The sequence below is a fragment of the Aptenodytes forsteri genome, unplaced genomic scaffold (assembly GCF_000699145.1).
Source record: "Aptenodytes forsteri isolate BGI_AS27 unplaced genomic scaffold, ASM69914v1 Scaffold467, whole genome shotgun sequence".
NCBI lineage: Eukaryota > Metazoa > Chordata > Aves > Sphenisciformes > Spheniscidae > Aptenodytes > Aptenodytes forsteri.
The window spans coordinates 366,416-380,463 of NW_008795298.1; the positions used below are offsets into that span (position 1 = coordinate 366,416).

The following is a 14,048-nucleotide window of genomic DNA, read 5'->3' on the forward strand; positions in this document are numbered from 1 at the left end:
GGGGGGGTCCGCGGGCGGGCGTCGGTGTAACGTCCGTGTTGAAGCGGGGAGCACGGGGAGGCGCGCAGAAAGTTTGCGGCTCTCGCTGTGGCCTCGCTGCGGGGTGGCGGGGAGGGTCGGGGTGGGCTTGATCCCCTCCCCCGCCCCCCCGCGTCCGTGGAAATTGTGAAGTCCGCGGGAAAGAGGATTTTAACGACGGTACATTTTCTGATCGAAAGTACATGGGTGGACATTTTTGAGGCAGCCCGAGCGACCGGTGGCAGCATCTGCCACCCCTCCCCCTCAACAGCTGTTGATTATCGTGTTTTTGTGGTGAAGTTTGTACATAACAGATCGCCATCAGCACGCCCTGCGTTTGCGGGGGGAGCAGGAGGAGCAAGGACTTCGGTTTGGTAGAGAACCGACGCTGCTGGGCCTCACGGCAAGATTGTTTATGTATTTTTCACTACGGGGTGCCGTTTAATGTATGCGTTTTGCCATGCCTTAGCTCGACAAATCGTGACAAAAATCACGTGCAAATACCACCTTGAGCCGGGGTTGGTGGTAACTTGAAATAATTAGAAAACCAAATAGTCCTGTATTGTCTAATACTCCCACTGAAAGTGTCACCCTTCCTTGCCTGGCTTCCTTAAATAAGGCCTACTAACGTGCTTCTGTTTTCTTTTCAGATCCGGGAGCGTAGCACAGAACTGGCATGAAATATTTGATTTTGTAAATCAGCTGACGGAAAGATTTGTGAGGTGCGTTTTGCTCCTTGTGACATCTATAACACTGGGATATGTTGAAAAAACCCCCATGCTTTTGTAAGCTCCGTAGATATGTTTCACAAACATGTTAAGAGTTTGACTTTCTAGTGACCAAATTGCTGGAAAAATATTGGAAACTTTTACTTCATTTTTTCATGTTTGGAGCTCAGTAAAAAGGTGGTAATTACATCTTTAAATACTTCATCTCTAAAACTGCTCTCAGGTGTAATTTGATGATTTTTTATACTTTTTTTTCCATGAGCCACGTGCCTCATTTCTGATGCAGTACTTCTTGTATATTGCTTTGAGAGATATATATAAAGAAGGCAATCCGAATACATGTCTCTATATATGTAAATATACGGTGCAGGTCAAAAAGAAGGGAGTATCTTTCAAGCTCAAACATACACAAAGTTTATGCCATGTTAACAGTAGATTTGTTGTACATCTATGTAATCAACTTTGTACCTGGCTAGCAGTATTATCTGGCGAGTATTGCTGCCACAGAAGCGGCTTTTGTAAATACTGGCTGACTGTACTCTGTACAAACAGCTGAGGATTACTGTGATGCAGCATTTTGCTTTAAAAAAAACCAAACCAGAGTAAAACAAAGGAAGCCCCCCAAAGACACAGACATAGATGTTGTGGTAGTTTTTGCTAAGGAAAATGAAGTGCAGTGGGCAATTATAATCCTGGCTTGCTAATAAAGGGACACAGTTAGGCTTGCATGATTAAATATTGCTTACATTCATCTTGTAAAAAGCAAATCTTCTGTAAACAAAGTGGGTGACACAAACTTTTGAAAGTTATTTTGTAAATTCTAGAATTAAAAAAAAAAAAAGGAGCCTGAGGATACCAAAGCGGTACTTCTTTTCAGCGAGTGGTAAAAAAATACATTTGCCCCCACTGAAAGGGTGGTGCTTGTTCAGTGTAAATCTTTCAGTTCATCATCTTATGCAGCCAAATGATGCTCCTTTTTGCAACAGTTGTTGTGTAGTGGTCTGGCTGCGTTATCTGAAATAAAGCTATTGAGTTGGCAAGTTACTCTGCTGACCTTTCATACCAAAGCAGGATCAATTAACGGACAGAGCCAGACAGTCCAACCTACGAGCATCTTGCTCGGTGTCCGGGTGCTGAGGACTCAGCCTTATCTGGCACAAACCCTTCGCAGTATGGCGGTTGTTGGGCTCTTGTGGGAGCCTGAACAGTACATCTCCCCTTGTGTTTCCCTGATGGGGCTGGAGTGCCTCTAAAGGCTGACGAGGCTTTGTCCTGCCTTCAGGCCTCGGTACACTTTCAGAATAGGGCATGGAGTCATTCGACCTTGCCCTTTCATAAATTGGAAAGAGTAGTTGTGGGAAGAAGGCAAAGAACCAATTGGTAGCACTTCCCTTCAGTCCTCACCTGAAGAACTAATTCATGGTGGTGCATCTGCTCTCCAGTTTGACTTGTCTGTAACATGCACGTTTGCAGTAATAGCGCTGCATGCTGATTATCTTGGTTCTGAAAGGCCTGCGCCTGGCAGGGCTATCATGTCTAATGGGTGCGTTCATATCATCCTCCTCCATCGTCACAGTGTCTGAGTGCTCAGAGAGTGAAACAGAAATGGGACGTCTTGTGAAGAGGACAGTTTGTCGTTGTCATAAAGACAAGTTACCTAAATCGTAACTTTGAGGTTATTACGCACAGAGAGTTGCATCTCAAATAGGGAAGTCTCACGTCACTTGGGCTAGGCGGTGATGTAATTTCCAGAGACTGGGATTGCAAGTACTTGTTTTTTGTTTGGCAACTGCTTGAGGCAGCTAGGAAGATTGACAATCCCATGTCTTAGATTATAATTTAATTTAGAGCATCTCAGATTTTTGTATTCAGAGCCATAACGGATAGACTGCAAGACTGGATCTTAAATCCAAGATCTGTGCAGTTCTGTGCAAAGACTTGCCCAGTACTTACATTTCCATGATGTCAATAATTTTAAGTTGCGTCATTGACCTAAGCGAACTGAAAATGTATGGTCATTCATCTTTACAAGTGTCATGTCTTTACCGACATTAACCTGATTAATGAATGGTGATACACATATACAGTGAATTATAAAATTACTGAATATATTGAAAGTGTCATCAATAAAAATTAAAAGCAGGTAGGAGAGATGTTGTTACAACTTACCTTAGGAAAGTTACTGTCTTGGGCTTCCAGAGCATCGGTTCTTGTGCATTTTCCACTGATAGTTGGATATAATTCCTCGTAATCTTGTTGGCAGAGACAGGTGGGCTTCTTCAAAAAAAGACTGAATTCCTTAATAAATTCTTACAGTATTGCTTTTTATAATGACATTGCCCTGGATACTTTTATGGAAGTTGATCTTAAGTGTCACAACTCCATGTCACCAAAACAAAAACATCTGAAAGAGTTTGTCATGCTACTTCTTTAGAGATGAATCAGTCATAAAGCACTGTTTCATTGACTTTGATGATTTTATGACCAAAAAGCACAGTTTGAAATTTACATTATGTCAGGATCAACCTTTAAAAAGGGGAAACTGACTTTTGAATGTGTCCGTGTTTAATACCCCGGAGCAAGAGTGTACCCTGAGTCTATGTCCCTGACTTATTTTTACACCAGCGACGACGAAAATATAAAAGGATATGTTACCTTCTGTACGTTGGTAGATCACAACCTACGAAGTTCACTTTCAGTTGGGTCGCATGAGATCTTAACTGTTAAGCTTGGCATGTCTTGATCTAGAGTCTAGTCAGGCAAGAAAGAATAATAATTCTGTTGCTTCATTCTCAAAGCATCTGGGTAAGGAGTAGATGGGCAGAAATCCTTTAATTCCTCTCTCATTCTGGGTTTGTAGTTCAAAAGTACGTTCTTTGGAAGTTGGAGGATAAAGATGATACTAATGAAGCATGAATAAGTGAATGAAATGCTGTGCATCTGTACATTTCTCTTCATTTGTCTAAAATGTATTTTTTTTTCCGCTTTCCCTTTTTCAAAAGCCCCAAGATGAGATTATCGTTTATCGTGTTTTCCACCCAGGCACACGTCATTATGCCATTAACTGGAGACAGGTTAGTGCACTGCTTTTCTAATTCTCCCTCTCCCTCCTCCCCCCTAAGGGCTCTTATTAAATCAGAGGAACAGTAACAGATAGCGAACAATAACCGATACCTTTAAGCGGTGGCCAGTCACGAAGCCTCTGTGCAGAGCTGGATTTAATTTTGTGAACATATCAATGGATAGTCTAGTAAAAAAGGAAGGAGAAGAATGATGGGAAATAAATTCTTGATGTGAACTCTGCCACTGCTTTGCAGAACAGCTGCAAGTAATGTTTTGATCTCTGCATGACTCTGCATCTTCCTTGGCACAGCAGGAGAAATGATTCTTGCTTTTACGTTTGTAAAGCAACGCCTGTAGATAAGTCTTCAGTATTTTTTCATGTCTAGGTAAAGCATACAATAGTAAATTAATGTTTTCCATAATCTCATATAAGGTAGGTGTTTAATTTTGTATTTTCAAATCAGGACTTCAAAATCAATTTTAGACAGTGGAGTTGGTGCAGCTTGAAAGGTGTGAGATCTTTCTGGCATTGTGATGATGTATGGATGTGCCTGAACTCTTCCTTTTAGTTGGTGTTTTCAAAGGCAATGAAATTCAAGGCTGCTCGCTCTGATTTCTAAAGCAAATAAGGATTAGCAGCTAGAATAGGTCAAGGATAGGTGGGGGGAAACAGAAGGAGAAAACCAGGCGGGGAAGAGACCGTTGTAAAATTAACTACTAAAATCGTAGGAATTGGAAAATGATATTGTGGAATCAGTGCTTTCAGCAGAGGACAGTTGCACTGTCGTCACAGTCCTTCAGTATCCTTTCAGCTTTGTCAAAAACAACACGACCTCCTCTCTCTCTCCGTTCTGTCCAGAAGCTAAAAACACTGCACAACTTTTTGGATTTTTGAACATGTGGTTAAACCATTTAGGAATCATTTTAACGAACTGTGGCAGGGTGGAGGTGAGGTAGTCCTTCCTTTCTGCTCCCTTTAGTAGTCAATACAAAATGCGGTCTGCCATAGTTAGTTTACTGTGTGGTTGTTTTTTGTTTTTTTTTTTAAATAATACGTAATAGCAAGTACAAGACTTACTGAAGAGGCCTGTCATGGGCAACAGACAAACGTGTCACGCTACAGTAATGTATGCTGACATCCTAGAAATAGGATGTCTAAAGACCCAATTCTAAGCCCCTCCTGTTTTAGCGTTTTAAAAAGTGGTCTGACTTAAGAACGGCCGAGTTTTCACTTCCCCCCACCCGGACTTGGATACTGGATCTGCTCTCTGCAGGGAGAGACAAGGTTATAAGCCATTCTTCCAGATGGCTTGAGAGAGGTCAGGAGAGGACACACAAGAGAGACATACCACAGGACACAAGCCTGTTCTGAGGACTGCTCAAGTCAATGAGATCCTTTCTCTCGATTTCAATAGGCCCTTAATCCCTGTCAGTGGCCTATTCCTTATCAAGCATGGAGAGTCAGCACTGATAGCATACAGACCACTTGGAATGCTTGGGCAGAACTCTGGAACCCCGCCACGGAAACACAAGCGCCTTTTTCATTACATGTCTATGGCACACTTTAAGCCATGGCAAGAACCATGTTTTTCTCGGAAGCCTCGTTTAAAGCACAGGACGAACCTTCCTGAGTTCTAGTGAGTTCCTCTGTGGGACTCTTCTTTAACGCAAGGTTTGCTGATGCTTTTGTGAGCGTGGCAGGGGAAAGGAAATTACTACGCTTATTCTTTAGGAGGAATTATAAGGAGAATGAAAAGGAGACGTTAGTAACTGTGACCATATGTACATAGGTAAGAATGGATAGATACAGTTGGAACAGCTGTCCTTTTAAGTAATAAAGAAGTCAACAGAGGAAAATGACTTGGAATGTCTAACTCCCATTGTTCCAAACAGAAGATGAGGATGCTAAGTACAGTGCAGTTTTGGGGATGGGTGTGTATGTGTGTGTGATTATGGGATATTATGGCCTTGGTTTTTTTATGTGCGTTTTGGACTTGCAAGGACGTTTTTCCCCTTGCTTACTTGCTAATTCGCAGACGTCAGGAAACCACAATTCATGCCCAGCAGTTAGTTCAAAGTAGGGAAGTCTTACTTGTTTTGAAAGCCTTAGGCTTCTAATTGTTTGCACAAAGTTCTTGTTGGTTTTTACTGCATAATAAAGCTGTGGATATACCAAAACCCACACCATAGCACCAAAGCCCTGAGATTACCAAATATTTTGTGACTATGAACAGTGCTATGTGAATAACTCTGGAAACAGAAGTCACTGTTAACCACAGTACACACAATGCGGAAAAAAATACATAGAATAAAAATAACACCCATATATCCCATTTTAGGGATAACATGTTTCCCCTGTGAAGTTTAGCTGGAGCCTGTACGCTAAGTGCTAAGTAAAGATTTGTGCATTCACATCTGGGGCTCAGTTTTGCAACCAGTTTTGAAAAGGAAGTTGTTTGGAAAAGCGGATACACTTACGAGTATCATTCAGATGGCACAATGTCGTCTGCGTTCTCTTTTGGCCAACTGTGTGCTGGCCAGCAGAATTTCAGGTTTCTGTAAACCTGCTTCTGCAGCATTTGACCGACGTCCATGGCCAGGACTAGCCCTGCTGACTCTGCTTAGGTGAAACTCCTGTTGGAGCTAAGGAAAGGTTGTATTAATGAAGGTGGAAAAATAGGACGCTTAAGTTCCTGGTACGTAACCAACTGTACCTTACTGTGCTTGTCCATAGTCTGGTGGAGCACTGACTATTCATTTATTGCACAGACACACGTAATCTAGCAAGACATTTATGCATTTTGAGCTTCTGTCACGTGAGCTAACCCTACGCTTTGGTTCAAGAAGCTTGCCAAAATAGAGCCATCTGCAGAGAGCAAGTTCTGCTGAGCCTATAAAGTACAGCAAAGTCAGCCACCTACATGTTTTCCATTTGGAGCCCATGCAGGACGCCTAAAGTTTGAAGCAGAATAATTATTATAATTGTACCGAGCCCTCTGTAGTATTTGAGAGGTGTAGAAAGCAGGAACCTCCTCCAAATTACGCATCTGAGGAGGCTGATGTGCAGCATTTACTTTCACCAGTACGACAGCTCTGTTCGTCAGGGATGTAACCATCCCTCTCTTTCTTAAAGAATACTTTCTTGCCCCCCCTTTGTTTCACTAACAAGTTTGTGTGTTCTCCTGTTGTTATACTTCCTTCTTAGCAGCAAAACCAAAGTACCTGTTTTGTTTGCCTTTATTTGTTAGAGACGAAGTACGTTGCCTCGCAGGCACGTAGCCTCATTCCTGATGATAAATACATGCTCGTTGGGAATCACAGTTTCCCTGCCAGTGCTCATACTCTCAACACACTGAAAAATGATTCAAGATTCCAGCACTTCAATAGGTAGAATGCAACATGGAAAAGAAATGTAAGATACTGTCCCCCATCCAGAAGAGCTAAGAACACCACTACTTAAAACTGCATGGATATTAATGGAGACTCAACATTTCATACACGGCTAGCCCCTTGCCCAACTGAATCAGCACGACCTGAGGCTTACGTGACAATTTCAGCTGGTTCTAACCTCCACAGCACTTATGTACAAGCGCAAAATTTTCTTCCTAAAAAAAAAAAGCAGGGATTTGAATGGTTTTTAAGATTCGGTCCTCAAGCATGCTTTGCTTTCTAGCAAGTATAAGCCTTTCTTTGTACACGTTGAAGACGCACATAAGGCAAACGATCGTCCCTTTCTGTTAAGCGTTCTTACTCTCAAAGACAGTATCGTGTCTCCGAGAAACTAAGGTGGCTTGTGCTTCGTAACTGGTCTGTAGCTTTATCGTTGGTCCTCTCAAATGGGGTTATGATCTACATCCTGCCGCAGTAGAAGGAAGTATTATTACCTGTCTTCCGCTTCCAGCGAGTGCTGGCTGTGGTCCTGTCTACGCGAGGCAACAGGGCGATGCCTTCACAACATCAGTAGTCCTACCATGCTGACGACACTGTTTTTAGCATCGTGTCAATTAAACTTACTTAAAGCAAGAGATAATACTAAACAGTGATGAAAACAGTACCTCTTGAGTTGCCTAAATAAAAGCTTGCAGCTTGGTGCAACAGACCTTATGCAGAGAAACCTCTCCTGTAAACTGGTGATAGTTGCCTCGGCGTAATTCGAACTCGGAAAGGCAAACAGTTACATTTAGACCTGAAAGTAAATCTTAATTGTGGAACATGCTCAGGTAAGGAGAGGCTGCTACATTTCAATTTATGTTAAATTGATTTCTTCAGTTGTTTGCAAAGCTGGGCTGCTTTGTAATCTCTCTTTACTAAATGGTCTGTTTTCAATTCTAAACCTAATTCTGCAGTGCCCTGCCTTGGAGAGGCAGTGAAGGTACAAGACGAGCTCGGCGTAGACTTTGGCCCGTGCAGGGAGCAGTGTTTGTAGATAGGCCCGTATGCCTCACAGCAGAGTTGGCACAGCCTCCCTCACAGCAAACAAGCCCTCTGCAGCTGAGGTGTGTAATGCTGCTGCAAGGTCCTGCTCCCCGAGGTAGAGCTCAGCAGAGTTCCTCAGAGAGCAGTGAGCGCTGCTGAAGCTGCCACGGGAACCTTTCCTGACCTCAGCCGGGCTGGGATTACGCCTGCCGCCCCTGTTCACGGACTAGCTAAAAAAGAACCCGCAGAGCAAAATGACGGAGAGCTTGTAGCCATGGTTGTGTTTGTCTGGCTGCTGCTGGAAGAATTATCTGAAGTAGTTACAAAGCTTAAGAGAGAACAGGCAGGGTAGCTATTAAAAATTAGACGTGCTTTTTCTAAAAAAAGAGAGATGTGATGCAGCGCATATGCTGAATGGGGAACAGATATTAAATTTGTACGCATTGAGCCCAAACACAGACAGGCTGCAAGTTGCTGATTCTGTTTTGCTTTTTCCACCTCCCTCCCTTGTCTGACTTAAACCATGAAGCCAATGGCCCTTCAGCCTTTATCACTGCTACCGAACTGTACTGCGGTAGTGTCCAGACACACAGACTGAGGTCATGGCTCTGTTATTTCAGTACAGATGAGTTTTAAAACGAGACCTTCTCTGTGGATTTTTGTGGCTACAAAAAATTATTACAGAAACTGGAGAAAGGAGAGTTTTGAGAGCACTGAAGAGCAGGAATGAGGGCTTCAAAATGCTACGGCTGGTTGACTAAAGAGAGTCCCATTATCAGAATGATTCAGGCACACAGGAGCTCCTGGTGCCCACCCTCCAAACTGGGTGGGTGCGAGTTTTAGCGTGATTGTACTAACCTCTCCTGCTGTCTGATGTGGCTCATTTGCTGGGGCCCCAAGTCCTGCACCCACATTGGCCTTGTGACATCCAGACCAGGACTCGCTCGTACCTGACCAGCTCGGAGCACGGGTGGAGCTTGTTCACATCTGGCTGGGCCTATGTAGTACAGATGTGCCCCGAGGGAAAGAGATGGTGACTGATTAAATGCAGCTAAAAAAGCTCATGCTGCCAAAGATTTTCCTGGAACGCCTTGTAGGCAGAGGCCTGGAAACACCAGAGATTTCTGTGTGACCGGGTCACAAGACATTTTAGATAAATAAAACTGAACTGATCGTACAAAAGCTATTTTTGCAAAATGAAATCTGTTTCAGAAAACTGGGACTTCAGTTGCTGCTTGTTTCTTGGCAGCAGAACACTAACGCCTGTGATGTGCTGCCACTCATTTCTGGCAAGCACTAAGTATGTGGTTTATAATCTGCGTTCATACATAATCAGTTTCAAGTTGTTTCTATAGATGCTGAATGTAAAATATTTGGATCAAACAGATTGTATTATCTTACATAACTCGTTCTCTTCCATATATTCAATGCCACATTTCTCTCCCCCTGCCCTGATTGTATTGGTTGATCCTGTGATTGGGAGCTTATTACAGCTATGGATCGTACTTTGGAACAGAGCTTCTAAACATAGAGAAAGCCCATCAGCGGAACAAATGACTAGTGGGTGGCATTCAGGCAGAGCGGCATATGCATTCTTTCTCATTTTGTTTGCCCTAAGGAAAGCTTTCACGCATCCTGCAACGTATTTTCCCTCCATCTCCTCACCCCTGCTGGTTTCCTCTTTGTCACCTATATTTGTTATAGCGTTCTATATATTCTGGCCCGAATTTTGTCCCTACTTAGTTTTCACTTGTCCTTTCCTAGCACAACTTCCCACGGGCTTTGCTGGAACTTTGCCTGCATAAGAATTACGAACTTCCAGATTTGTTTGTTTCAGTAAAGTCTCTCCGCCTTTTTTTCCCCCACTCATACTCGTTTCACTGGAAATAATTCCTTTCGTGCTACCTACCAGCTTCTTCAGTCTTATCATCATAGTTAAGTGAGCATCTCACAGTCAGAGATGGATTTATTTAAAGGCCCATGAGAAATCATGACACAGCCTTATCCTCCTGTTAAATATAAGTGAACCGTGACCTGTGTAAGTATGATGTCTTGTCAAAGGTCACACAGAAAGGTAGTGACAGCCAAAAATTTCAAAAACTATCCTTAATCCTAGTCCCTTTCCATGGATACAAGAGGTGTCTTGCAAATGCTGCATTTGCCTATTGATACTTATTTTTTAAGGGAGAAGATTTTCATTATTGCAATTCTGTCCTACCCCATTAAATACCTGCATATTGACCTGGAAGATTTCTCTAGAAATAGAACTGCTGTTTTAGGGGATTTCTTTTTTAATTGCAGTGCGATTAGAAGTGAAGTTGGTTTAACTGAGCAAAGTAGACTTAATATAACAATTTCCAACGGGCTATTTAATGCTGAGGCTTTGCCACTTCTTTGCAATATCTGCTCCATCTGAAACATTTCACTTGATTCTAGCTCTTTGACTCACTGAGGCATATTGTGTTATTTAGGTCTAAAATATCTGTTACCACAGTGCCGCTTCCGTTGTGAATACAAAATCTGCCTCCACATGGTATCTCAGCTAAGTGCTATATTTTACAGGTTGTAATTTCAGATCTCCTTTATGACAAATACTGATTTTTCCATCAATAAACTAACCCCTTTCCCCACTTCAAATCACGCTAACAGTCTTCTAACCTTTTTTGTTTCCAGAGAGAAAATCAAGAAAGGTCTTAAGGATTTGGAGGAAGTAAAACCAGCGGGTGACACATATATACATGAAGGATTAAAACAGGTAGGTTTTACTCATCTTCTTGCAATCAAAATAACCTCTGTTCTCACCCTTTGGATAACAACAGCAACAACCTGTAACGTAAATGGATTGATTGTATGCCTCAGTCTGCTATACTCGAATCTTTTTGGTTTCCTAAGCGGTCTCAAGATTGTCCAGATACTATGCAAATCCCATGCAGAAGATCAGCCATCATAGAAAATTGCCATATGGAATTTCTTTTACTTGATCCTTCGCAGCAGAGAGCGGTTCTTTGTCATGAATTTAACAGCTAGCACAGCATACCAATTACATGGTAAATAGTCACACACAGCTTTGTAGGGCTGCGAGTCTAACAGTGCCTTCTAGAGCACGTGCTTACAGAGAGTTTACTGCACAGATCAGCATTTTCAAGACAAATGGTCTTAATTTCGGACTATCTTAATTGTGGAGTTCCCAACTGCTTATATTTTCTTGAGACGTACGGTTAAAGTGTACTTTGCGACTTTGCTGAAAGAATCAGGCCCTGAAGGTGAGGGATAAGGTAGGGATCTAAGTTTTCACTGTTACGGATAGAAACTCAGTTTCTTCCTTAACGCCTATGGAGCCAAGTTTGTAATTGTGATCTGCGGGCTGAAAAGCTAGGCAAACAGAAGTTTGTTGCTGTTTAAAAAGAATACTTAGTTTTAAGCCATTCTTTTTATATCTTGGAACGTACTGACTGGCATTTGAAATACGGGGGGTAGCAAAGTAAACCTTATGGTGGATCTAAAGAGAAGTGAGCTTCACAACTCAGAGACTGTCTGTCCTGAAAGAATCAAGTGTTTCCAAGGGTTGATCAGTTAGTGACCCCAGCACTTCGGAGATGGGCTCACTGGTGACTGGAAAACACCGATGAATGATTTCCTTGTTAGCAGTGAGTTAAAGGGAGGCAGAGGATTGTCACGGGAGATGGGTTTGAAGATGAGGCTGAGTGTTGCTTCAGACGCTATATTCACTTAGAAGATGCATCTTGGTTAAAAGTTCAGGTGCAATTTTAAGCTGGATAAATATTTTTTGTTTTCAGGCCAACGTGCAAATTGCGAAGCAAGGAGCCTCAAGGTTTTCTAGTATCATAATTGCATTGACAGATGGCAAGCTAGATGGTCAGATTCCCTTGTATGCCGAGAAAGAGGTGAGCGCTGGGTGAAAATGCATGTTATATTCTAAAGAGTTTGGGTGTTGCCTGTTGAATAAAAAAACGCTTATTCCTCTGTTGTATTCTGGGGCAGGCAAAGAAATCCAGAGAGCTGGGAGCTAGAGTTTACTGTGTTGGCGTCCTTGATTTTGTACAAGAACAGGTAAGAACGTTACTATTCTACATTACTAGGCAGTACCTTGTCGCAGGGTTTTATACAGTTAATATTAAGTAATACAGAAATTAATTTTACTTACATTAGGCAGTATAATGTCTTCTCTGGCTCAGGAAGCAGACACTCAGATGTGTACACAGACATAAATAGAATGTGTGGGTGTCACTTTCATCGCCGAGAAGACCTGTTGGAAATACCCTTGCTAACTGGAAGCTGCCAGCAGGAAAGGATGCAGGCAAAACCCCTTTCATTAAGATGGCAACCAGATTAGGTTACAGGTCACGTGAACAGAGTAGCTATAGACAAGCTTCAAGCAGCGTGTATAACAGCCTCGGGATAAGAAAAAGAAAGAAGGATCCATGTCCTTCATTGACTGAAAGCTCTTCCAGAGTTGCTCTGTCCTAATGAAGGCTGTAGCTACTCTTGTACCATTCAAGTGACTTAAATGGAGAAGCGTACAAAAGACGCTTTACTACAGAAGGTGCGTAGAAAGGCTTTTTAATGGAAGGCAGAGCAAACAGGGAAGGTAATTCTGGAAAGAGTTACAAAATCACTGCCAAGATACAGTACCTAAAAGGTTTCTTTAGTGTGGTGGTTTGACATGATGGCTGGCCGCTGTACCATTTTGTTAGCTGCAGTAGGTTGTAGTAAGTCCGCCCATTTAGAAAAGTCATAGTTAGCTCTGAGGGAACTCAAAATTTTCCTTCTCTTTGCAGAGTTGATGGGAGTTGTTTTTAGACATCCATTTACATTTTAAGGGTGAAAAGCAGTGTGGTGAATTTAGTTTGCCAAATGATTCATGTGTTTGCATGCGTTTTCTCTCCAAAGCTTGAAAAAATTGCTGACACGAAAGAGCAAGTCTTCCCTGTCACTGGAGGATTCCAAGCACTTAAGGGGATAATCAATTCTGTGAGTATCGGGCAATAAGCTGAACATTTCCTCAAGATGACAGCATACTCTCCAGTCCCACTTACTTTTCCAGGCAGAATTGGTTCCTAAATCAGTAATTGCAATATATTTAGTTTTCTCCTCCTTATCTTAGAGATGCAGTTCTGTAAATTAACATTGCCTGCCACTCCTGCAATTATTCATGCTCAGAACTCGTGTGGAGTTTGAGGACTCCATAGAAGTGCAGTGAGTTTGAGGGGGATGCATTGCGGAATGGCTGCTATAGGTTTAGTCTGAAAAAAATCAAGGCTGTTGCTCCAGGAGAGCCGAGAACAACTGGTTAAAATCATTAGGAATGAGTGCAGTTTAGGAGTTGCCCAAATCTTCGTATACGGAGCAGCATTCTAAATACATACTTTAGCCTTGACTTTAACCACTTGTTTTCCTGGTAAGTGATAAGACTTTCAGTTCCTTTTTTTCAGCATGCCATGATAAACTCCCATCAGTGAGATGAGGCCATTCAACTGATTACTCTGACTTGTAAGAAGGGATCAAAGCAAGAGGAACATTGTGGTTGTGATCAGTGGCTTGACAGTATTTTAGCCGTGTGCCAGGAAGACACCTTTGGTTGAGGGGACCTAATTTATTTGCCTCATCTTAAACTAAAAGCTGTGTGTTTTATGCAAGGTTAACAGTGTTGCTGCTGCATGTAGGCAACACAATGGAAAAAAGCTTACTGTCAAAAGTCAAGTCAAAAACAATAATGAAATCCTTTTTCTGAGAGAGATCCCACTATAATTCATTTCCCCCCTTTTTTTTTTTTTTAAATAAAAAAAGGAAACTACCCACATA

General features: G+C 42.2%; 1 protein-coding gene across 2 annotated transcripts in view; it reads left to right on the top strand.

Moving 5' to 3' along the window:
* Positions 1-671: 671 nt before the first annotated feature.
* ANTXR2 (anthrax toxin receptor 2) overlaps positions 672-14,048 on the top strand; it is a 126,080-nt gene continuing 112,703 nt past the window's right edge. For both annotated transcript variants that reach the window (XM_009279313.2, XM_009279315.2), the window contains exons 1-6: positions 672-740; positions 3,749-3,820; positions 10,899-10,980; positions 12,023-12,130; positions 12,228-12,296; positions 13,137-13,217. In XM_009279313.2, coding sequence (XP_009277588.1) covers positions 3,756-3,820; positions 10,899-10,980; positions 12,023-12,130; positions 12,228-12,296; positions 13,137-13,217 — 405 coding nt within the window. In that variant the 5' untranslated portion in view covers positions 672-740; positions 3,749-3,755. The remainder of the gene's footprint in view (positions 741-3,748; positions 3,821-10,898; positions 10,981-12,022; positions 12,131-12,227; positions 12,297-13,136; positions 13,218-14,048) is intronic.